The sequence below is a fragment of the Pongo abelii genome, chromosome 15, assembly GCF_028885655.2.
Source record: "Pongo abelii isolate AG06213 chromosome 15, NHGRI_mPonAbe1-v2.0_pri, whole genome shotgun sequence".
Lineage (NCBI taxonomy): Eukaryota > Metazoa > Chordata > Mammalia > Primates > Hominidae > Pongo > Pongo abelii.
This window is the reverse complement of record NC_072000.2, coordinates 107086990-107112348: the sequence shown is the minus strand read 5'-3', so window position 1 is coordinate 107112348 and position 25359 is coordinate 107086990. Positions and strand designations below refer to the sequence as shown.

General features: G+C 40.8%; 1 protein-coding gene across 2 annotated transcripts in view; it reads right to left on the bottom strand.

Annotated features, from left to right (window-relative positions):
- RCOR1 (REST corepressor 1) overlaps positions 1–25359 on the bottom strand; it is a 150461-nt gene that overhangs the window by 61768 nt on the left and 63334 nt on the right. For both annotated transcript variants that reach the window (XR_008513373.1, XM_002825133.5), the window contains exon 3: positions 1581–1664. Coding sequence is in view for 1 of the 2 variants with exons in the window: in XM_002825133.5 (XP_002825179.2) it covers positions 1581–1664 (84 nt within the window). In the remaining variant the exon portion in view is untranslated. The remainder of the gene's footprint in view (positions 1–1580; positions 1665–25359) is intronic.

Genomic DNA, 25359 nt, shown 5'->3' with positions numbered 1-25359 from the left:
CCCAGGCTGACCAGGGTCTGGGATGGGGGCGGGGGGGAGCCTGCGCCCAGGCTGCCTCCATGCTGGGGCTGCTCTGGCTTCTTTTCGGTACTCCACCTCTCCAATTCTGAAACCAAACCTGGATTTGTGGCTGGGGAGTCTGTTTTTCTGGCCAGTTCTTTTCTGACAGTAATTCCAGGATAAGGGTCCCTTTCAAAGGCCTCAGTAAGAATCGTGTATTGATATCTGTCAAATTTGGTCCTCCTATGCCTCTGGCCTGGCTCAAGTGTGTCTCAGCAATAAGCTGAGCTCGCTGTCCACTGGGAGCCTCAGTGGACAGGTTAGTTTTTTTAAAGTTTAAAGTTTTAACCAACTTTAAACTTAAAACAATTGTAATCAGGGCTTACAATAAAACTGTACATTTATCTTATAGGCAATACCATTGCTTAAAAATCAATTAACTTTCCATATTCTGCCCTTTTCTTCTAGGTCTATGAAAAATAAGATAATATTAAAATTAAATTCTGACTCCAAAGACTCCAATAAGTAATACAATAGGAAAAGTGACTAATACAACTTTAAACTGTAATAACAGAAAGATAGTGGCTAACAGGCTGAATGAACACAGCCTGAGAAATAAGTGAGATTATGACCCAGGAGTGAACTACTTGGGGTTCCACCACTCACTATCTGTGCTACTTTTACAACCCTCTGATTCTTTGAACTATGGGATGCCATCTGTAAAACAGAGACAAAATCTTCCTCCTGGGTTACTGTGAACACTGAATGATATAAGAGTATGAAAAGCATTTTAGTACTGTGCTGGCATAAAGGTTCAAAAAATGCTCAGTATTCTTCATATTCAGTTCTGAGTACAATTTAAGATGGACATTGTGACCAACTGGAACATACTTAGAAGGACAACAGGAGACGAACAGAGACCCCAAAAAAAACCATCTGAAAAGGCATCTGAAGCAACTAGCTTGGACTCAGACAGTAAAGGAGATACGATGACTGAACATTTAAAGGACACATATGGAAGCAAACTTATTTAGCAAAGTTCAGGAAAACAAAGCTTTTACAAATTACAGGGAGGCAGATTTTTAGTGCTCTGTAAGAAAGAACATGTTCAAAAATGGAATAGATTGCAGGGCGCAGTGGCTCACGCCTGTAATCCCAACACTTTGGGAGGCCATGGCAGGCGGATCACCTGAAGTCAGGAGTTTGAGACCAGCCTGGCCAACATGGCAAAACCCCATCTCTACTAAAAATACAAAAATTAGCTGGGTGTGGTAATGGGCGCCTGTAATCCCAGCTATTCAGGAGGCTGGGGCTGGAGAATACATGAACCCAGGAAGCAGAGATTGCAGCGAGCCCAGATCGTGCTGCTGCACTCCAGCCTGGGCAACAGAGCCAGACTCCATCTCAAAAAATAATAATAAATTTAAAAAAAAGAAATATACACTTTAAAACTCTTTAAATTATTTATCTTAAAATAGAAGAGAAATTTCATACATATAGAGAAGCTTTTACCTTCAAAGGTACCTTTAAAACCTTACATTAAACAAGAAAGGTGGAAAATAAAATGCTCCAAGACTTACACTTTGCTTCTGACAGATTTTGATTGGGTGACCAGACCAACATGCCAAGATTGTCCCGTTCTTGACTGCGTCTTGCCAGTTTGGCTTGGGAGAAAGAAAGAAGAAAATTCTTATTAAAATTTAACACATATAATAAGCTCTAAGTAACAATACCTTTTAATGACATCACCCACCTTTTACCTGTATCTGGCCCAATGGGACCCCACACTTAACATCAGAGTGAGGATGGAGATGGGGGAGGCGAGAGTCTGCTGAAACATTTCTACTTGCAAGTCCTTTCCTACTTTTACTGATTTTACAGTATGCTGCTCTGCTTTTAGGCATGAGACATCCAAGAAGAAATCCACACGTGCCAAGGTGCTCAAAGGTTCTTTTAAAATGTTAATTCTTCGTGTGTGCTTGCAGCACCCTTACCCTTCTCTGCCTGAGTAACTTTTTAGTGACTTGGCAATAGAAATCCCAAAATTCTTTTAACAGCATTATTAAAGAATAACTATTTAAAAAGTTTAACCTGGAAGGAAACTTCTAAAATGAATACTAATTCTTAAAAATCTGTGATGCAAAATAGTAGGCCAAAAGGTTTAAAAGTGCCAGGGGTGGAGCTGACATGTATTACTGAATTAACCGCAAGCGGCTGTCATCTATTACAATACACATATCTAAAACATTATCTTCAGAAGGCAAAGACTCGAGAAACAGGAGGTTCAGTGACCATACCTTCACACTGGTTAGGCCCAAACTTATTCATTCTAAAGGTTAATGTTGGCCACTTTTTTTCCTTTAAATAAATTACTCTGAAAATATGATGAAAGTTATGGAACCTAAACTCTAGGCGGAAAAATGCAACTAAATATAACATACAACCTACTATAAACAAAAATCTAGGAAACCCACAGTCTAGTTAACGAATTTCTTCTTTTATGATACCATCAGATCTTCCATCTTTAATTTTGTCTACCAATGTGTTCTAGGTTTCATAAAGAGGAAATTTTACATTTTTAGTAAAATCTGAGAGGCAGTTACTTTAAAGAACCATAACAGAATAGTGAAAAGGACCCAAAGTATAAACAGTATGAATTCGGTAAAATTAAAAGTTGAATTTCTGTTGCAGATGGGAAGAGGATTTAGAAGAGAAAGAAATAGAACAAAAAAGATGGAGTGACTGCCTTTGAGTTTACCTTTTTTTTTTTGAGACAGAGTCTCACTCAGTCACCCAGGCTGGAGTGCAGTGCTGTGATCTCGGCTCCCTGCAACCTCTGCCTCCTGGGTTCAAGCGATTCTCCTGCCTCAGCCTCTCGAGTAGCTGGGACTACAGGTGTGCACCACCACACCCAGCTAATTTATTTTTAGTAGAGACGGGGTTTCATCATATTGGCCAGGCTGGTCTCGAACTCCTGACCTCATGATCTGCCCTCCTTGGCCTCCCAAAGTGCTGGGATTACAGGTGTGAGCCACCTCGCCCAGCCGAAGTATACCTTTTTTATAGATATATACATAGTTCTGACTTTAGAACAATGCTAACGCTACGAAGAATCTAAAACGAAAGTCATCAAAGGTATGTGTGGGGAGGGACCCCAAAGGGAATACAAAGACAAATAAGTCCTGCTGTATTTCCAATAAAAGTCTAAAGTAAAACAAAAATAAAGGCATCCACCGTGGAAAGGTACAATCAAAACTGCACGATTGTCTGTGTAGAAAATCTACATTTTGTAGAATCTACAAAATGGTACCAGAATAAATAAGTTTAGTAAGGTTGTAGGAAATAATATTAATAGTAAATAGTGAATTCTGTTTCTATATACCAGCAATAAAAAAAATCAAAAATCAAAATTAAAGATCATTAAGCATCAAATATGAAATAACTTAGGGATAAAGATGTGTACACTGAAAACTACAAAACACTGCTGAGAGAAACTAAAGATGATCTAAGAAAATGAAGAAATAGATCATAGATATAGACTTATTATTAAGAAGGCATTCTTCCCAAACTGCTCTAAAGATTCAATGCAACCCTAATCAAAATTGTAGCACATTCTTTTGCCGTAATTAATAAATATTCTACAATTCATAAAGAAAGGCAAAGTAACTGAGACAGCCAACGCAATTTTGAAAAAGAGCAAAGTTGGAAGACTTACACTATCTCAATCAAGACTAATTATAAAAAATCAGTAATCAAGAATGTATGGTATTGGCATAAAGACAGAGAAAAGGCCGCGTGCAGTGGCTCATGCCTGTAATCCCAGCACTTTGGGAGGCCGAGGCAGGCGGATCATGAGGTCAGGGGATCAAGACCATCCTGGCTAACATGATGAAACCCCGTCTATACTAAAAATACAAAAAATTAACCGGGCGCCTGTAGTCCCAGCTACTCGGAGAGGCTGAGGCAGGAGAATGGCGTTAACGCGGGAGGCGGAGCTTGCAGTGAGCTGAGATTGCACCACTGCACTCCAGCCTGGGCGACAGAGCGAGATTCTGTCTCAAGAAGAAAAAAAAAAGAAAACAAAAGAAAAGAAAAAGAGAAATAAATGGAACAGAGTCCAAAAACAGAACCACACATACAGGATCAAATGATTTTCCATAAAGGCACGAAGGCAAAATCAAACCAAAAATAATAATCTTTTCAACAAATGATGCAGGAACAAATGAATATTCACATGCAAAAACAAAACAAACATTTTTTTAAAAAAATTAATTTGGATCCATACCTCAAAATTATCTCAAAACAGATGACAGAACTAAATGTAAAACTGAAAAATTACAGAATTTCTAAAGAAAAACACATGGAAATCTTTTTGACCTTGGATTGGGAAAGGAGATCTTAGATACAATACCAAAATCACAATCCACCAAAACATTTTTTAATGGTATACTAAAAATAAAATTTTAGAACTTTTGCTCTGCAAAAGGCACTGTTGAGATACACTGCAGACTGTAAGAAAATATTTGCATATCGCATATGCAACAAAGGACTTCTATCCAGAATACATAAAGAAATTTGAAAGTCAACAAGAAGGAAAATAACACAATTTTTAAAAAATGGCCAAAAGATTTGAACAGTCACTTCGCCAAAGTAGATATTAAGGTGGCATATTAGATGAAAAGATGCTCTACATCATTAGCCATCAGGAAAATGTAAATTAAAGCCATGATGAGAAACCATTATTTACCTGTTAGGCTGTCTAAAGTAAAAGGCATCAACAATACAAAGTGCTGACAAGAATGGGAACAACTGAAATTCTCATACACTGCTGGTGTAAATGCAAAATTATAAAGCCATTCTGGGAACGTTTTGCAGTTTTTTACAAAGACGTAATTATATTTACCAAATGACTGATCTAGCAACCCCACTGTTCAGCCATATACCCTACAGAATTAGCATACGTTCACAATAAAACCTGCACACAGGCTGGGAGCAGTGACTCACGCCTGTAATCCCAGCACTTTGGGAGGCTCAGGCGGGTGGATTACCTGAGGTCAGGAGTTCGAGACCAGCCTGACCAATATTGTGAAACCCCATCTCCACAAAAATACAAAAATTAGCCAGGTGTGGTGGCGGGTGCCTGGAGACCCAGCTACTCGGGAGGCTGAGGCAGGAGAATGGCTTGAACCCAGGAGGCGGAGCTTGCAGTGAGCCAAGATCACGCCACTGCACTCCAGCCTGGGCGACACAGCAAGACTCCACCTCAAAAAAAAAAAAAAAACCTGCACACATAGGCAGCGTTATTCACAATCATCAAAAACTGTGAAATATTCAGATTTTTTCAATGCATAAATGGATAAACCAACTGTAGTACATTCATATACTGGAACAGTACACAGCAATAAAAATAGTGAACTACTAATATATGCAACAACCTAGACCTACTTCCAAAGCATTACAGTGAGTGAAAGAAGCCAGTACAAGTTCATTCATACAACACTCTGAAAAAGGCAAAAGTACAGGGATAATGACTAGATCCAGGGTTTCCAGGGGCTAGAAGTGTGAGGAAGCTTAAGAAATTCTGAGGTAGCTTTTGGAGGAGCTGGAACTCTTTGGTATCCTAATTGTGGTGGTGCTATATGAAACTCCAGTGGTGCCCCGCATCAGCATTTGCTTTCTGTGATTTCAGTTACCCATGATCAACTGTGGTCTGAAAACATTCAAATGAAAATTCCAGAAATAGTTCCTGAATCATCCATTTGTGCACCACATCCCCTCTGCAGGTACTATGTGCCCATTAGTCACTTGGGTCATCCTAGTTATCAGCTGGATTGTCACAGCATCGCAGCATTTGTGTTCAAGTCCCCCGTATTTTACTTACTAACAGCCCCAAAGTACTGGCGATGCTGGCGTATTGTTATAATTGTTCATTTTATTATTCGTTTTTGTTGTTGATCTCTCAGTGTGTCTAACTTATAAATTAATCTTCATCATAGGTATGTATGCATAGGAAAAATCATAGTATATATATAGGGTTCAGTACTACCCACAAGTTTCAGGCATCCACCAGAGGTCTTGAAAATTACCTTTCGTGGATAAGGGAGGAGTATTGTGTACATGTCTTAACACTCACAAAAATGTGCACCAAAAATTATTCAGTTTTGCTATATGTAAATCAAAAAATATAAATACAATGAAAATAAAGAAATGTCATTAACTTCTGGGTAGATACTAATATTTGCTGAAGGTGCTAACACAGGCAGGTCTCTGTTTAAAGTTGACTTTTTTTTTTTTTTTTTCTTTTTTTGAGGTGGAGTCTCGCTCTGTCTCCCAGGCTGGAGTGCAGATCTTGGCTCACTGCAAGCTCCGCCTCCCGGGTTCATGCCATTCTCCTGCCCCAGCCTGTAGCTGGGACTACAGGCGCCTGCCACCACGCCCTGCTAATTTTTTGTATTTTTAGTAGAGACAGGGTTTCACCGTGTTAGCCAGGATGGTCTCAATCTCCTGACCTCATGATCCGCCCACCTCGGCCTCCCAAAGTGCTGGGATTACAGGCATGAGCCACTGCGCCCGGCCTAAAGTTGATTTTTATCAAGTTTTAAAGACCTTAAAAAATAAGCCCAGACCTATCTGGAATAATTAGGTCTACAAGGAAACTGCAATTGCCAGTTGCCATCAGGGGGTAAGAAAGAAGGTTTATTCGCACGGCTAGTAGGGCGGTACAGTGGTCCAACTACTTCAGAGAAAAAAACTGGCAATGTATAGTAAAGTGGACGTGTGGATACCCTGCAAGCCAGCAATTCCATTTCTAGACTACATATATATGCAATGTTTTTCAAACTGCTGGTCAGATCTACTCACATTGAATTCTGGGTTCCTAATCAGCATTTTAAAAAAAGAATAAGAACAGAAAACATCAGCATATGGTTTCATTAAGTATGTGTATAAACTACTGGTGGAGATTTTTTAGTCTGAAAGTCTCTGGTGCACATGGAAGGACAGTGTGTGGCTCAGTTTTCTGTGTCGACTTGGCTAGACTCCAGTAGTCAGTTATTTAATCAAACATTAATCTAGGTGTTGCTGTGAAAAGTATTTAGTAGATATGGTTAACATCTATAATCTCTTGATTACTCTCCATAATGTGGGTGGGCCTTATCCAGTTCACCTAAAGGTCATAAGAGCAGAAATTGAGATTTTTCCAGAAGTTGAGACTAAGGCCCTAACTCCTTCCTATAGGCCTGCACAGATTTCAGACTTGTCAGGCCCCTACAACTACATAAACCAATTCCTTAAAATAAATCTCTGAATATATGTACGCACAGATACACCCATACATATTCTAGTAGTTCTGTTTATCTGAAGAACCCTATCTACACAATAACATAGATAGTTACTACAGAATTGCCTATAGGACAAAAATAGAGGAAAATCTTTAAAATACATCAACAGGGGCTGGGCACAGTGGCTCACCCCTGTAATCCCAGCACTTGGGGAGGTGGCGGCAGGCAGATCACCTGAGGTCGGGAGTTCGAGACCAGCCTGAGCAACATGTAGAAACCCTGTCTCTATTAAAAACACAAAATTAGCCAGGCATGGTGGCACATGCCTGTAACCCCAGCTACTTGGGAGGCTGAGGCAGGAGAATCACTTGAACCCAGGAGGCGGAGGTTGCGGTGAGCCGAGATCATGCCATTGCACTCTGGCCTGGGCAAAAAGAGTGAAACTCTGTCTCACGTGAGCCATGGCTCACGCCTGTAATCCCAGAACTTTGGGAGGCCAAGGCGGGTGGATCACAAGGTCAGGAGATCGAGACCATCTTGGCTAACACGGTGAAACCCCGTCTCTACTAAAAATACAAAAAATTAGCTGGGTGTGGTAGTGGGCGCCTGTAGTCCCAGCTACTCGGAAGGCTGAGGCAGGTGAATGACGTGAACCCGGGAGGTGGAGCTTACAGTGAGCCGAGATCGTGCCAGTGCACTCCAGCCTGGGCCACAGAGCAAGACTCCGTCTCCCCACCCCCAAAAAAAAAAAAAAAAAAAAAACGGGATTGGATAAACCGTGGTATGTGACTTCAAGGGAATTAAATATAGAAAACAAAATCAGATCTACAGCTATCAACCAGTTTGAATAGAAAAAGCAAGTTAAAGGAAATGTATAATATCATAACTTAAATGTTGAAAACATAAAATCGGTACTATTAGTTATGGAGCACATTTGAAGAATAAGATGTGTACAATAAAGATATTCTTAAAATCACGTTAACAGGCATTTAAAGAGAGGAAGATCTTGCTTTGTAACACTGTAATATTTCACTGTTCTTTGCAAATCCCAGTGTTAAGCAAATACTATTTTGTGTACATTGTGAGAAATCCTTCACTGTATGATTTGATGTTACCTGATACAACGTCTGTGTTTAAATTTAAAATCATCTAGTCCAACACTAAGGAAAATACTCTTCTAGTATATTTTCAGTTCTACTCTGAAACTCTGAGTTATTTCTCACTCTATAATGCCATATTTTACTTATCAACTGTTTAGGAGCAGAACAGCAACTTACATTTACATTCCCACCAGCAGGGTATGAGGGTTCCAATTTCTCCACATCCTCACCAACACTTGTTATTATCTGACTTTTTGATTCTAGCCAGCAGGTGTGAAGTAGTCTCTCACTGTGGTTTTGATTTGCATTTCCCTGAATAAAGAGGTTCAGCATATCGGATAAGTTTATTGGCCATCTGAATATCTTCCCTGGAGAAATGTCTACTCAGCTCTTTTGCCTGTTTTTAGTCAGATTATTTGGCTAAAATGTTGGGAATATAAAATGGTGCCATTCCTCAAAAGATTATCATATAACCCAGAGGCCGGGCGTGGTGGCTCACACCTGTAATCCCAGCACTTTGGGAAGCCGAGGCGGGTGGATCACGAGGTCAGGAGATGGAGACCATCCTGGCTAACATGGTGAAACCCCGTCTGTACTAAAAATACAAAAAAAAATTAGCCGGGTGTGGTGGCGGGCACCTGTAGTCCCAGCTACTCGGGAGGCTAAGGCAGGAGAATGGCGTGAACCCGGGAGGTGGAGCTCGCAGTGAGCCGAGATCACGCCACTGCACTCCAGCCTGGGCGACAGAGCGAGACTCCGTCTCAAAAAAAAAAAAAAAAAAAAAAATTATCATATAACCCAGAAAATCCACTCCTAGGTATACAGCCCAAAGAAATAAAAACATATGTCCACATAATAATTTGTATATAAATTTTCATAGCAGCATTACTCAACAGCTAAAAGGTAGAAACAACCCAAATGCCCATCAACTGATGTTTGAATAAAAAAATGCAGTATGTCTATATGACAGAACTTTATACTGCCATGAAAAGGAATAAAATACTAACACATGCTCAGTAAGAAACTTGAAACACTATGCTAAGTGAAAGCAGCCAGTCACATGCACAAAAATCCAGTCTATTGTATGATTTTATTTACATGAACCGTCCAGACAGAAAGAAGATTAGTGATTGCCAGAGGCTGTGGGCATTTGAAATAACACGGAGCCACTGTTAACAGGTACAGCATTTCTTCATGGGATGATAAAATGTTTTAAATTTGATTTGTAGTGATAGTTGTACAACTCTGAATGTACCGAAAACCACTGAATTTTGCATATTTTAAACAAGTGAACTGTGTGTTTTGTTAATTTTATTGTAGTAAAGCTGTTATTTAAACAGCAAGGCTACTCAGGAGGCTGAGGTGGAAGGATCAGCTGAGGCCAGAAGTTCAAGGCCAGCCTGAGCAACACACTGAGACCCTATCTCTGAAAGTTTTTAAAAGTTAGCCAGGTATGGTGGTGAGCACCTGTAGTCCCAGCTACTTCAGAGGGTGAGGCTAGAGGACTGCTCGAGCCCAAGAGTTCAAGGCTGTAGTGAGCTATGATCACCCTGCTGCACTCCAGCCTGGGTGACAGAGGGAGAGACCCTGTCTCTTTAAAACAAACAAACAAACAAAACACAGAAACTAACTGGAAGGAGAAGACAGGTTACTCCACGGCCATTAGAACACCTGCTTGGGTTCCCATATTCTCATAGCACCCCCTCCCCTACACCCTAAAAAATCACGTTAAGTCTGTGGAGTGGAGGGGAAGAGGGAGTTGTTTTTCTACCATTCAGAGTCCAACCATATCCTCAATGACCTGAGTCAGAACAGAAAGATGAACACAAGAAAGAGAACAGCCAAATGAATAAACACAGAACGGGCAGCGAAAACAATCAGAACTGAAATAAATGGTGAATATGCTTTTCTTGCTATCAATAATTATAAGATAGGGCCGGGTGTGGTGGCTCACACCTGCAATCCCAGCACTTTGGGAGGCCAAGATGGGTGGATCACCTGAGGTCAGGAGTTCAAGAGGAGCCTGGCCAACATGGTGAAACCCCATCTCTACTAAAAATACAAAAATTAGCCAGGCATGGTGGCAGGTGCCTGTAATCCCAGCTACTTGGGAGGCTGAGGCACTAGAATTGCTTGAACCCGGGAGGCAGAGGTTGCAGTGAGCTGAGACAGCACCGCTGCACTCCAGCCTGGGCTGAGATGGAGCAAGACTCCATCTCAAAATAAATAAATAAATAAGTAAAATAAATAAATAAATAAATATATATATATATAAAATAATCTTGTCATTTTAAGACATGCTCACAATTACAGGTTTTAACAACATGACTTGTTTTCTACAATCCTAAACTCTATTTGAAATGTTTTAATTTTACCAGAAGCTTAAGGAAGAGGTATGAAAACAGGAGTAGCACAATAAACTATGAATTAAATGCTACCTTCTTGCTTAAATTCAGAACAAGAAAACTGAAGCTGAAAAGTATAAACAGACAACTGTATATATATTGTGTATATTTATTGTGTATATATAGGGTCATTACATTCACATTCATAGTACCGTTACCTTCATGTTATCAAACCATCTTTAAGTTAGCGCTCATAAATAGGATAGCTGTTTGGTTTGCTTTAAAATTTAAATTCTATCCCATTATAGATGTCATTGTCATACTCTAATACCTATATAAAAAGACCACATGAAACTCCAAATTACTCATCAGTAGGACTCAAAAAGATAATAAATAAAGCTTTTTAAAAAGGTAAATTCTGGCCAGGTGCAGTGGCTCATGCCTGTAACCCCAGCACTTTGGGAGAGGCCAAGGCAGGCAGATCACTTGATGTCAAGAGTTCGAGACCAGCCTGTCCAACATGGTGAAACCCCGTCTCTACTAAAAATATAAAAATTAGTCGGGCATGGTAGCACACACCTGTAATCCCAGCTACTCGGGAGGCTGAGGCCGGAGAATTGCTTGAACCCAGGAGGCAGAGGTTGCAGTGAGCTGAGGTCGTGCCACTGCACTCCAGCCTGGGGTACAAAGCAAGGCTCTGTCTCTAAATTCTTATAATTCTTATTCCTAAATGTATGAACTGGCCACCCATACTTTCAATATATCCTGAGATGCTAAGCATGAGTAAATTTAACTTAATTACGTTAGGGACCAAAAAACGTTTTGTGACTCCAAAATTTTTGGCTTCTGACGTTGGGTAATCAAAAAGATAGAAATCAAAGGGAACGGCAAAAGTACATATGATTACTATTGCTATAACAGTTATATATGCTTACTATGTGCTAGGCACTGTGTACTTTGACGGGCCTTAGTTCATTTCAATCTTACGACTATCCATTTTATAGATGAGAAAATTAAAGCACAGAGAGATGAAGTAAGCTGCCCAGCATCACACCTATGAGCAGTGAAGCTGAACTGAAGCTTAAGGAAGAGGTATGAAAACAGCAGAAGCCAGAGTTGGTGGTGTTAACCACTATGCTACACAGCCTAGATTTTAAAGACACCATAAATTATGATCAAAAACCAAAGTATATAAAGAACATTTTTCCTCCCCATGATATCCACATTAAGTATTTTAGCATTTAAGTTAAATGACTTAAAGAATTCTCAACTGACAACAGTTCACTCTCTATAAAATGAGGACGTGGGAAGCAACTTTGGTATTTAAATACCTGTATCTTTTCTTTTCTTTTCTTTTCTTTTGAGACCGAGTTTCACTCTTGTTGCCTAGGCTGGAGTGCAGTGGCGCAATCTTGGCTCACTGCAACCTCCCCCTCCTGGGTTCAAGCGATTCTCCTGCCTCAGCATCCCAAGTAGCTAGGATTACAGGAAGGCGCCACCACGTCCGGCTAATTTTGTATTTTTAGTAGAGACGGGGTTTCACCATGTTGGTCAGGCTGGTCTCAAACTCCCGACTTCAGGTGATCTGCCCGCCTCAGCCTCTCAAAGTGCTGGGATTACATTAAATATCTATATCTTCCTACGAAGTATATACCTAGTGTTTGGTTCTCTCTTTTCTAATCTCTTCCTTTTTAAATGCTAAAAGTTTAAATTAGAACAAATAGGTCCATAATTTCTAATCACCAGCTCTCTGGAATTAAAATCTACAATAAACATAGGCATGCTATAAAGTCCTTAAAAACTCAAATCTCATGTTCTCCTAAATTTACGGGAAAAAATTTTTCGCCTCAAAGATTAGCGATTTCACCAAGAATTTAAAAGCTAAACAGATTTTTTCTTTGAGGGTTTTTTCCTCCATAATAATAAACGCTCTATTCACTTGTTTTTAAAAAACAAACATTTAAAAAAAAAAAATCTTAACTTACATCACAGTTGGTTAACGAGGGGTATGTATACTCCCACTAGCTCTCCCCCCTCAAAAGGAGAGGGACTGTAAAAAATAAAAAGGCAGGCAAGAATAAAGCTGGACAGGGAGAGAAGACAGAAAGGGCTTCAGCAGTTAGCCGAGGTAGAAACTATCATGCCACAACTGACATACACATAACCAATTACCATTGCTTACTTTGTATTGTATTACCCAGTAAATACCCAACTAGACTGTTAATTCCTGGGTAATGAAGAATCCATTCTTCATTCTCGTACTGCCACTGCTTACCTGACCTGAAGTAGTACTGTTCGGTCAATTGCTTTCCATAGGTCTTCAGCTGTCTTGATTCTTAATTTTAGCAAGATTTATTCTCATTAGCATCACCACAACAGTAACTGCATTACCACAGCAGTAACTATCCTCAGAAGAAATGTTCTAAACATGTATAGTGTGTTCTGTCCTTTGGTATAGTGTTTTACACCTCCAGGGTGAACAGAAGAGAGGATGTGATAGAGAGGAATTAAATAGCCACATGAATAGTAATAAGAGATTTTAACAAAAGTTGACCTTTCCCCACGTTTTCTCTACCACTTTTTTAAACATCAGTGTTCCCTGGGTTCCTCTTTTTCATCTGGTATTAATTACTCTTCCTATGCCATAACATCTAACACTGCAAATTTCTCAAACCACATTTATTATGGTAATGACTTCTAAATCTGTATCTCAAGACAGAATACACATATAAGCCAAGAACAACTCAAAAAGCATCTTGACACAGCTTATCGCCCTCTCATTCACCCTTACCATGATCAACAACAAGCTGTTTCTTCTTGTTTACCTAAAAAAACTAACACTATCACTTGTATAGCCACCAACTCCCAGCAATATAGCTGCAAGTCATCTTGGAGTCCCCTCATCTGCTACTAGCACTCAAGCACACACACTCTGCAAAACCCACTGAGCCCCATCCACTAATCTCTTCGACTTTTCTCAAATGCATCGCTCTCCAACCCTGCTGCCACTAACCTTCAGTTTCCAACTTCATGGTTTCTCATCTTGTCCTGTCTTAAGGGTTGCAGGCTAAATTCAGTCTCTCCAAATTCAGTTTCTCCACTAGCTAGAGCAATCTTTCTGAAGCACAATTCACTGTTTATTATTATTATTATTTTTTATTTTTTTTTTTTTTTTGAGACGGAGTCCCACTCTGCTGCCGAGGACTGGAGCACAGTGGCACCATGTCAGCTCACTGCAACCTCCATCTCCTGGGTTCAAGCAATTCTCCTGCCTCAGCCTCCCAAGTAGCTGGGATTACAGGCACCCACCACCACGCCCGGCTAGTTTTCATATTTTTAGTAGAGATGGGGTTTCACCATGTTGGCCAGGCTGGTCTCAAACTCCTGACCTCAGCTGATCCACCCACCTTGGCCTCCCAAAGTGTTGGGATTACAGGTGTGAGCCACCACGCCCAGCCCATTCTTTATTTTTTTAAGAAACAGGGTCTTGCCCTATTTGTCCAGGATGGAGTGCAGTGATGTGATCATAGATCACCGCAGCCTCAAACTCCTGGGCTCAACCGATCCTCCCGCCTCCCCTCCAAAGTGCTGGAATTATGGGCATGAGCCACCGTGCCTGGCCCTAGAGCGTAATTCTGATCAAATCACTTTCCATGTTAAAAGTCCTTCCTGAGATATGGATCAAAACTCCCTTCCCCTTCAGTGTGGGCTGTGCATAGTGACCTCTTTCCAAAAAAGGGGGTTGTATGGAAAGGGGCGGAGCAGGAGATGGAAGAGTACTTTACAGCTGAAACATCTAACAAACTCAGACGTTTCCACTGTAAAGTACTCCACCAGGCAACAAAGGTCAACATGAGCAGTCATCAATCATGTTGATGGTATGTACCCTTGGATGGGATGAAATGGCACTCTACGTCTGTGATCTTCCTACCCCAAACTCATAACCTTAGTATAATAATGAGAAAAATGCCATACAAATCCCAATTGAGAAACATCCTGCAAAATTTCTGATTAGTACTTCTTAAAACTAAAACATCATCAAAAACAAGAAAAATCTTGAGAAACTGTCACAGCCAAGAGGAACCTAAAGCAACAAGGCACCTAAATGTAATGTGGTATCTTCGATGGGATTCTGGAACAGAAAAGGGGTATTAGGTAAAAACTAAGAACGTAAGAATAAATTATGAACTTCAGGTAATAATTACAAATCAATCAATCACTAATTGTAACAAATGTACCATACTAATGTAAGATGTTAATAACGGGAAACTGGGTGTAGGGTATATGGAAACTCTTTGTACTATCTTTACAACTTTCCTGTAAATCTAAAATTATTCCAAAATAAAAAATCCTTCTGCAGCTTCCCCCGTTGTCTTCAGGGAAAAAACCCATGGCATGCAAGACCCTTCATAATCTGGCCTGCTTATCTTTCTAACCTATGTCTCACACTCAGGACTCTATCCCTCACACGGTCATTACATTTCTGGGCCTTTTTGCTTTGCCATGTCTTTCCTCTAACCCACTTCCTTCTCTTTATCTCTTCCCACCAGTTAACTCCTAATAATGCTTCAAGACCCCTCAAGGATCACCATCTTTGTAAGTCTGCTTACTATCCTAGTCCAGGTTAGCAGTCCATTCCTCTTAAATACTCTCATAACACTGGGGACACCTCCATTATCACAGTTTAGGCTCGTCATTAACGATCTGCATAAAGACATGTGGAGAGAACAATGGCTTTGTAAGACTCAACTACCAGCAGTAACTACTATTAATGGCTTTTGAGCCAGTATGATCTAATATAATTATTAAGTATTACTACGTGCCAGTAACTGGGCTAACCACTTCACCTATCTCTCACATAACACACACCAAGAAAGCCCTATGAGATAAGAACTGTTGTAGTCCACATTGGAAAAGAGGAGTTAAGTGACTTGCACTTAGATCCTAACACTGGTCAGCATCTGAACTCAATATCTGGGACTCAATCCCATGGTGGACCTGTATCCCATTTTAACCACTTTGTTGTTGAGTGGTGATGAACAAGCTACTTAGCTTCACTAACCCTAAAGAAAAATGGAGAGGATAATGCCTACCTTGCATGGGTTTCTATGAGGATTAGAAAGGCCACCTATTAAGTACCTGGTACATACAGATGCTCCTCAGCTTACAACAGTGTTAGTCCTGATAAATGCATCATAAATTGAAAATACTGTAATCCAAAAATGCACTTAATACACCTAACCTAATGGGCATCATAGCCTCGCCTACCTTAAACATGCTCAGAACACTTACATTAGCCTGTAGTTGGGCAAGACCATCTAACAAAGCCTATTTAAAAAAAAAAAAAAAAAAAGTGTCGAGGCCAAGTGTGGTGGCTCATACCTGTAATCCCAGTCCTTTGGGAGGCCGAGGCGGGTGGATCACCAGAGGTCAGGAGTTTGAGACCAGCCTGACCAACATGGAGAAACCCTATCTCTACTAAAAATACAGAATTAGTCAGGCATGGTGGTGCATGCCTGTGATCCCAGCTACTCGGGAGGCTGAGGCAGGAGAATCGCTTGAACCCAGGAGGCAGAGGCTGCAGTGAGATTGCGCCACTGCATTCCAGCCAGGGCAACAAGAGCAAAACTCTGTCTGTCTCCAAAAAAAAAAGTGTTGAATATCTCATGTAAGGGTATCACACCACATACTGCTAGCTGAAGAAAAGATCAAAATTCAAAATACAGTTTCTACTGAGTGTGTATCACTTTTGTACCATCTTAAAGTTGAAAAATACTAAGTCGAATGTTTAAGTCAAGAACTGTCTGTACTTAATACTTGATAAATAATAGCAATTATGATTTTCTTTCTCCTCTATTATTTGACATCTTTCAGACTGTAGTATCTTCAGTGTCTAGCATATTATAAGTACTTCATAAATGTTAAGTAAATTAATATGCGTAACATAGGTTAGGTAGCCAATTAATGAAAAATTTTAGAAAGGGAGTATATTGTTCTATTCCCTTTCCTTCAACACAGCAATCCAGACAGACAAGTTTGAGAACCAAGTAGGCTGGGCAGCAACTCATGTAGCCCTGATCTCTGGAATGCCACCCACTCCCTCTCTTCTTGTATCTCTCTTTATAATAGCACTCTACTCTTTAAGGGCATAAACTCTATTCCCATGGGAAGGTTATTTCAAAAATACTATGATTTGCAATATTACAAGCTGACAAAAATAAATGAATAATTTCCCTTAGAACTGGCTCAAGGCCAGGCATGGTGGCTCATACCTGTAATCCCAGCACTTTGGGAGGCTCAGGCGAGTAGACCATTTAAGGTCAAGAGTTCAAGAACAGCCTGGCCAAAATGGTGAAAACCTGGCTCTACTAAAAATGCAAAACAAAAAACAAACAAAAAAAAAACCCAGCTGGGCGTGGTGGCTCACACCTGTAATTCTAGCTACTCGAGAGGCTGAGGCATGAGAATCACTTGAACCCAGGAGGCGGAGGTTGACATGAGCCAAGACTGCACCACTGCACTCCAGCCTGGGTGACGGAGTAAGACTGTCTCAAAAAATAAAAATAAAAAATAGAACTGACTCAATCACTTTCCAGTAATCTGAGTTCAGCTAATGCCTAATCTATGTCCCTTTTCTGATTCCCCCAAGAAGGAAATTAGATGCTAATCAAATGCTACTGAAGTCAACTCTGCACTAGAAACTGGAATTGTATAGTCAGTTTCTAACTAATAACATCTTATTTTCTCTCATTCTCTTGGACTCACAGGTGCCTTGGACTGGGAATCGATTTTCTCTAAGAGAAACCAGAAACACTTTTCTTCCATGTTATCAATATAATAAGCTTATCATTTACCACCAATGTAATTTCACCACATATGATCCTCAAACCTAAACAAAGACAAAACACTTCAGAGACCAATTAATTTCACAGTGAAATGTTTTAGGCTCAGGTTTCTCCTATTTCTCTTAACACTGCCCTATCAGTAATGTAACACACTAATCAGAATGGACAAGGCTGTATTGATATTTCACCACCAAGCAATCCAAGAGAAAAAAAAGCCCTGAAGCTACAGTCTGACTGATGGTGAGGCACCACAATCTTATGAAATACAGAGGCCCAGATTATCCTATAACACAATTACTCCCAACATCACCATGACCCAGAGAAAACTTCTAACTACTGCACCACCAGCTAAGGACATACCTTTACACCAATGTTGTAAGAGTTCCTTATAAAAGGTTGAAGTACGAAAAAAGACAATATGGAATTCTTTGCAAAAGTTTGGCAAAACAGGATGTTAGAAGGGAACACAGAAAACCTGTCCAGTAGAAATGTTGAGAGAAGTTGCATTAGTCTGTTTTCACAATGCTGATAAAGACATACCAGAGACTGGGCAATTTACAAAACAAAGAGGTTTAACTGGATTTAACAGTTCCATGTGGCTGGGGAAGCCTCACAGTCATGGCGGAGGGTAAGGAGGAGCAAGTCAGGTCTTACGTGGATGGCAGCAGGCAAAGAGGAGCACTTGTGCAGGGAGACTCCCCTTTTTAAAACTATTAGATATCTTGTGAGACTCATTTGCTATCAAGAGAAAGGCACAGGAAAGATCTGGCCTCATGATTCAATTATCTACCACCAGGTCCCTCCTACAACATGTGGGAGTTATAGGAGCTACAAGATGAGATTTGGGTGGGGACATAGAGCCAAACCATACCATAAGGGTACTGTAAATAAGTTCAGGCTTTCTGAAGGGTAGTTTGGCAATGTTTACCCAAGCCTCTAGCAATTTATCCCAAAAGAAAATATTCATAAAGCTATGCAAAAACTTATCTACAAAGTTATTCATCAAGTGCTGCTGAAAACAATAAATTGGAAAGAACTCAAATGTCCAACATAATCTCATAATCTGGTACAACCGTATCATGGAAACTGTACACATTGAAAGCTGCAGAGCCCTTTTCACAAGACGGCACCAAAAGCAAAGAAGGAAGCTCCTGCCCCTCCTAAAGCCGAAGCCAAAGCGAAGGCTTTGAAGGCCAAGAAGGCAGTGTTGAAAGGCGTCCACAGCCGGAAAAAAAAAAGATCCACACATCACCCACCTTCCAGTGGCCCAAAACACTGCGACTCCAGGGGCAGCCCAAATATCCTCAGAAGAGCGCCCCCAGAAGAAACAAGCTTGACCACCATACTATCATCAAGTTGCTGCTGAACACTGAGTCTGCCATGAAGAAGAGAGAAGACAACAAGACACTTGTGTTCATTGTAGATGTTAAAGCCAACAGGCACCAGATCAAACAGGCTGTGAAAAAGCTCTATGACACTGATGTGGCCATGGTCAACACCCTGATTCGGCCTGATGGAGAGAAGGAGGCATACGTTCAACTAGCTCCTGATTATGATGCTTTGGATGTTGCCAACAAAGTTGGGATAATCTAAACTGAGTCCAGCTGGCTAATTCTAAATATATGTATATCTTTTCACCAGAAAAAAAAAAAAGTTGCAGAAGTATGTACATTTAATGACTTGGGAAAACCATACATAAAGTACAACATGCAAATGACAACAAAGTGCTGCATACTACAAAATCACCCAGTCTATAACAACTCACAGGCAGGGCACAGTGCTCACGCCTATAATCCCAGCACTTTGAGAGGCCAAGGCTGGAGGATTGCTTGAGGTCAGGAATTTGAGACCAGCCTGGGCAACAAAGTGAGACCCTGTCACTACAAAAAATAAAAAAAATTAGCGAGGCATTGTGGCTAACACCTGTAGTTCCAGCTACTTGGGTTGCTGAGGTGGGTGAACTCCTTGAGTCCAGGAGTTCAAGGCTGCAGTGAGCCATGATCGTGCCATTGCAATACAGCCTGGGCAACAGAGCAAGACTCTGCCTCAAAAACAAACAAAAACTCATGTCCAATTCAAATTATGTTTCCATAAGCATAACTACATATGCTAACATCTTGCTATAGCCGGTTGTCTTATCCCGCTTCACCTGCAGAAATGCCCGTCCTGCGCTGAAGGAACTCCCTCTGCTCACCTCTAATGAGAGACCTAATACTCTAGGGAATACTTTCCCCCACTGCTTTTCCTAAAGCACTTAATACATAATTATACTGTTGATGAAATTTTTCTTAATGAGAAACTATTTCTTCCCTCTGAGTCTTACAAGGTTTTGAAACCTTGAGAATAGACATACTGTAGTTTCATGAAAGAGGATGGAATTACTATCTTTTGGTGAAACTAAAACAGAGCACTATCAGTCAGCTTTTTAAAGCCCACATAATTATAAGTGACTTTTCTTTCTTTCTTTTTTGAGACAAGTTCTCACCCTGTTGCCCAGGCTGGAGTGCAGCGGCACAATCTCGACTCACTGCAACCTGCGCCTCCTGGGTTGAGGCAATCCTCCCACCTTGGACTCCCAAGGAGCTAGGACTACAGGTACCCGCCATCACGCCCAGCTAATTTTTTGTATTTTTAGTACAGACAGGGTTTCACCATGCTGCCCAGGCTGGTCTCAAACTCCTGGGCTCAAGCAATCCACTTGCCTCGGCTTCCCACAGTGCTGGGATTACAAGCATGAGCCACGGCACCTGGCCTATAACTGACTTTTCTGTTACTGATCCAGATTTATGAGGATTTTATTAGACTTCTACCCCCGCATTCTCTCTTTACAGTGCTTTATCCCTTTGAAAAAGAGCTGAGCAATATCACTAATATACAATTTTGCCCTTTTTAAAAACTAATATGAACCAATTTATGAGATAGTAATTTATACAAGTCAACCCATACTAAGGAAATATCTATCCTTATAATATTATGTTTTTAGATGAAAGGATGAAAATTACCATGCAGTCTCTTTATCAGCATACCAGTATAGTAATAATCACATTTTAACAATAGCCAAAAACCAGATGCTGTCAATTTCTCATTACTAGTCCCAGAAAAGACACATCTATTTTCTTCTTGATTTAGAATAGATTAAAAAGTTAATTTTGGCTGGGCACAGTGGTTCACACCTGTAATCAAACTGTGGGAGGCCAAGTAGGGAGAATCACTTGAAGCCAGGAGTTAGAGATCAGCCTGGGCAACACAGCAAGACTCTGTCTCTACAGGGCATGGTGTTGCACTCCTGTACTTCCAGCTACTTGGGAGGCTAAGGTGGGAGGACTGCTGGAGGATTGCAAGGAGTCCAAGGCTGCAGTAAGCCATGATCATACATCAAGCTGCACTCCAGCCTGGGTGACAAAATGAGACCCCATCTCAAAAAAGGGGGGAAAGAAGTTAATTACAGAAGATATGAAAAAAAAAAAGGTTTTACCCAAAAGCAAATCTATGCAAAATATCTTCAAATTTTCATGTTGTTAAAAAAAACCCATTCAAACCACAAGTATCACTCATAATGTATATCACATTCTTAAAGTTGTTTTACTAAAATCAGCATATCCACAAGATAACCCACTAGGATGAATTAAACAGATGGGCTCAAAACTCAGACCATCAGTTTGAAATTCTAGGTGTGTACCTACAAAATTTAAATACACTGGAAAAATTATTTCAAACAGGGCTTTCTCATTTGGAACCAGTGGTTAAAGATAATCTCTACCTCATAGTGACAGAATTAAATGAGATAATACATGCATAAGGTGCTTGGCCAAATGCCTCAGCACACCATGAGCATGTGACTCACCAGATTATTTATCTTATTATGAAAGTCAGTGTCTGGAGTAAAAAGAACAGAAAAACCACCTAAAAATAACTCCACATTAACTACTTCACGCTTCTTGACTATGGCTGTCTTCTCCTACATTCCCAAACACTGATCTAGGCTCTAAGTGGCTTATTCAGGTTGCAATAACGTCCTTATCAAACTTTCTGCCTCCTCTCTCTGCCTTCAAATTCAAATTTATTATATAAATGGCAGCAGCAGATACCTCTCCATTACTGTCCATGTGACACTACTTCACATTACCCTTGCAAGAAGTCACCCCAAATTCAAGCAACTCTAGAAACTATTAAAGCTACAAAGAACTTCACAAATAGAGTTTACTTAAAGGTGGGGAAACCATACACATGAAGTGTCTTGGCAGAGGTGATAGTGTCAAGGACCCCATGCCTATTCCAGCCCAGAGCTCTCTCGACCACACTTTATTACATTATTACATTCCCAGAGCTTTCTTGTTTGACACATATGTGTGCCAGAATTGGTTCCTTGTCCTGGTATTCTGCCACTTTGCAGGAATCTCCAGTAAAATAAGATGAATTTTTATTGTTGTTAATATTGTTATCCACCACCAGAATAGCCAAAATAAAAACGGAAGACTTTATGAGCCTTAATGATTCTGGTACCTCACTATTTCTAAATGCTGATCAGATGAGACATTTGTTTTGATAGTGAAGGCTAATGCAATCCTGCATCAACACAACTCCACTTGTTCATATGCAAATATAAAATTGCAGTAATTTATCCAAGTATTTATGGAGATCTTATCTAAAAGAGCTTCTTTTTAAAAAGTCCAGTAAAGTCGGTAGAATAATGGGCAAAGACCTTTCCTAGAAAAAGCAGCTTCCTGGTGGGAGAATTTCATATAATTTATGTAAATATTCCCCACTCCCCTCCAGGAGATGGAGCTTAAATCTCCCCGACTTGAATGTAGGTTGGACTTACTAACTTGTTTCCAAAAAAATAAGTATGGAAGTTGGTGAGTGTATACAGTAGAGAAACAACCTTGGCCACAATTAACATTACCAGCAATAAATCATGGAGCAGCATGCACTACACCTCCTACCACTCCAATCATATGAATTCCCCAAATTCATAACCCTAGTCTAGTCATGTGAAAAACAGCAAACTGGGGAGACATCATAATTAAATGCAATGCATACAGTACCCTGGATTGGATTCTAGAACAGAAATGGACATTAATGGAAAACTAGTGGAATCTAAATAAACTGTGGAACTTAGTAATGTGTCAGTGTTGGTTTCTGGGTATTGACAAGCACACCTTGGTGATGTAAGAGGAACTCAAGTGAGGGGTCTGATAATCCACAGCATACAGGAAACGGGTGGGGGGTAGGTAGGTAGCCATCCTGTTCCTGAGTAAAGAGTCACATTCTAAAAACTTTCCATAATTCAAGTCATAAAAGTAAGAAAGCCATTTTCATTATTTTTTTTTTTCAGAGTCTCACTCTCACTCAGCCTGGAGTGCAATGGTGTGATCTTGGCTCACTGCAACTTCTTACCTCCCTAGTTCAAGCAATTCTCGTGCCTCAGGTGATCTGCCTGCCTCGGCCTCCCAAAGTGCTGGGATTACAGGCATGAGCCACTGTGCCTGGTCTCACACATATGGATTAAAGCCACCGCATCTGGCCAGAAAAACCTTTTTTAAAAAGAAGGCCCAGCGCAGTGGTTCACACCTGTAACCCCAACACTTTGGGAAGCTGAGGTGGGTGGATCATCTGAGGTTGGGAGGTCGAGACCAGCCTCACCAATATGGTGAAACCCCGTCTCCACTAAAAATACAAAAATTAGCTGGGTGTGGTGGTGGACATCTGTGATCCCAACTACTTGGGAGGCTGAGGCAGGAGAATCACCTGAACCTGGGAGGCAGAGGTTACAATGAGCTGAGATCATGCCACTGCACTCCAGCCTGGGCAACAGAGCAAGACTCCGTCTCAAAATAAATAAATAAAAATAAATTAAATTAAATTAAAAAGAACACCCCTCATAAAGAAGAAAACTCTTTCACTTGTTTCAGAGAGGCAATATAATGGGAAACTGGCCTGTTCCAAGTCTGCCCTTAATTCAATCTTCTTTTTTTTTTTTTTGAGATGCAGTCTCACTCTGTCGCCCAGGCTGGAGTGCAATGGAGTGATCTAGGCTCACTGCACCCTCCGCCTCTGGGGTTCAAATGATTCTCTCACCTCTGTCTCCCCAGTAGCTGGGACTAACAGGCACACACCACCATGTCCGGCTAATTTTTGTATTTTTAGTAGAGACAGGGTTTCACCTTGTTAGCCAGGCTGGTCTCAAACTCCTGACCTCAAGTGATCTGCCCGCCTTGGCCTCCCAAAGTGCTGAGATTACAGGTGTGATCCACTGCACCCAGTCAGTCAATCATCAGATCTTGAGAGTAAACATGTAAAATGATATTTAAAATTCCACTAGATTAATAAACCAAAATCTCTAGTATCAAAAAGTATGAGTAAGACTTCTGTGTTATATCAGTCTTAACCTGAAGCAACAAAAACATCATTAGAAAAGAAATTAGCTCCAAGAAGAAGTAAATCGGTCTTAAATTAGGATTAAAACATGGGTTTAAATGAACCAGTATGCCATTACTCCTTGAACATGAGGACATGATATCGCCTAAAAAGACTCACCAAAAGAATACATACAGGTGGAAAATCCTAAATCTATGCACTGACACTAAGCACACATCCATATCCAGCACTGTGAGGCACAACACTTTGCAAAGATATCCTCAAAAATATTTTTCACAAGTTTCTACCCTGTATGTGTTTTGGGTTTACATAGTCAACCTAAATTATATAAGGAAAAAAAAAAAAGATTAGGCTTTAGAAAATGTTTCTGGCCAGGTGCAGTGATTCACGCTTATAATCCCAGCACTTTGGGAGGCTGAAGCGGGGGGATCACATGAGGTCATGAGTTCACGACCATTCTGGCCAACATGGTGAAACCCCCTCTCTACTAAAAATACAAAAATTAGCCATGCATGGTGGTGTGTGCCTGAAATCCCACCTGCTTGGGAGGCTGAGGCAGGAGAATCACCCGAATCTGGAAGGCGGAGGTTGCAGTTAGCTGAGATTGCACCACTGCACTCCACCCTGGGTGACAGAGTGAGATCTGGTCTCAAAAAAAAAAAAAAAAAAAGAAAAGAAAACTTCTCTGAGCAGGCGCTGTGGGAGTAATCCCAGCACTTTGAGAGGCTGAGGTGGGTAGATCACTTGAGGTCAGAAGTTCAAGACCAGCCCGGCCAACATGGTAAAACCCCATCTCTACTAAAAATACAAAAAATCAGCCAGGTATATGGTGGCAAGCCTGCAGTCTCAGTTACTTAGGAGGCTGGAACAGGAGAACTGCTTGAACCCAAGAGGCAGAGGTTGCAGTGATGGCACCACTGCACTCCAGCCTGGGTGACAGAGTGAGACTCCATCTCAAAACAAACAAACAAACAAAAAAACAGAAACATTTTCTTAAAAATGTCTCATCTTGGCGGGACACCATGGCTCACACCTATAATCCCAATACTTTGGGAGGGTGAGCAGGCGGATCGCTTGAGGTCAGGAGTTTGAGACCAGCCTGGACTACATGGTGAAACCCTACCTCTACTAAAATACAAAAATTAGCTGAGCGTGGTGGCCCATGCCTATGATCCTAGCTACTCAGGAGGCTGAGGCAGGAGAATCGCTTGAACCCGGGAGGTGGAGGTTGCAGTGAGCCTAGATCACACCACTGCACTCCAGTCTGGGCAACAGAGAGAGACTCTGTCTCAAAAAAAAAAAAAAAAAAAATCTCAGCAAAGGGATTTTAAAGAATCTGTTTGTTGGTTCATAGGTTTATTTCACCTTTGTGTGTGTGTGTGTGTGTGTGTGTGTGACAAAGTCTCACTCT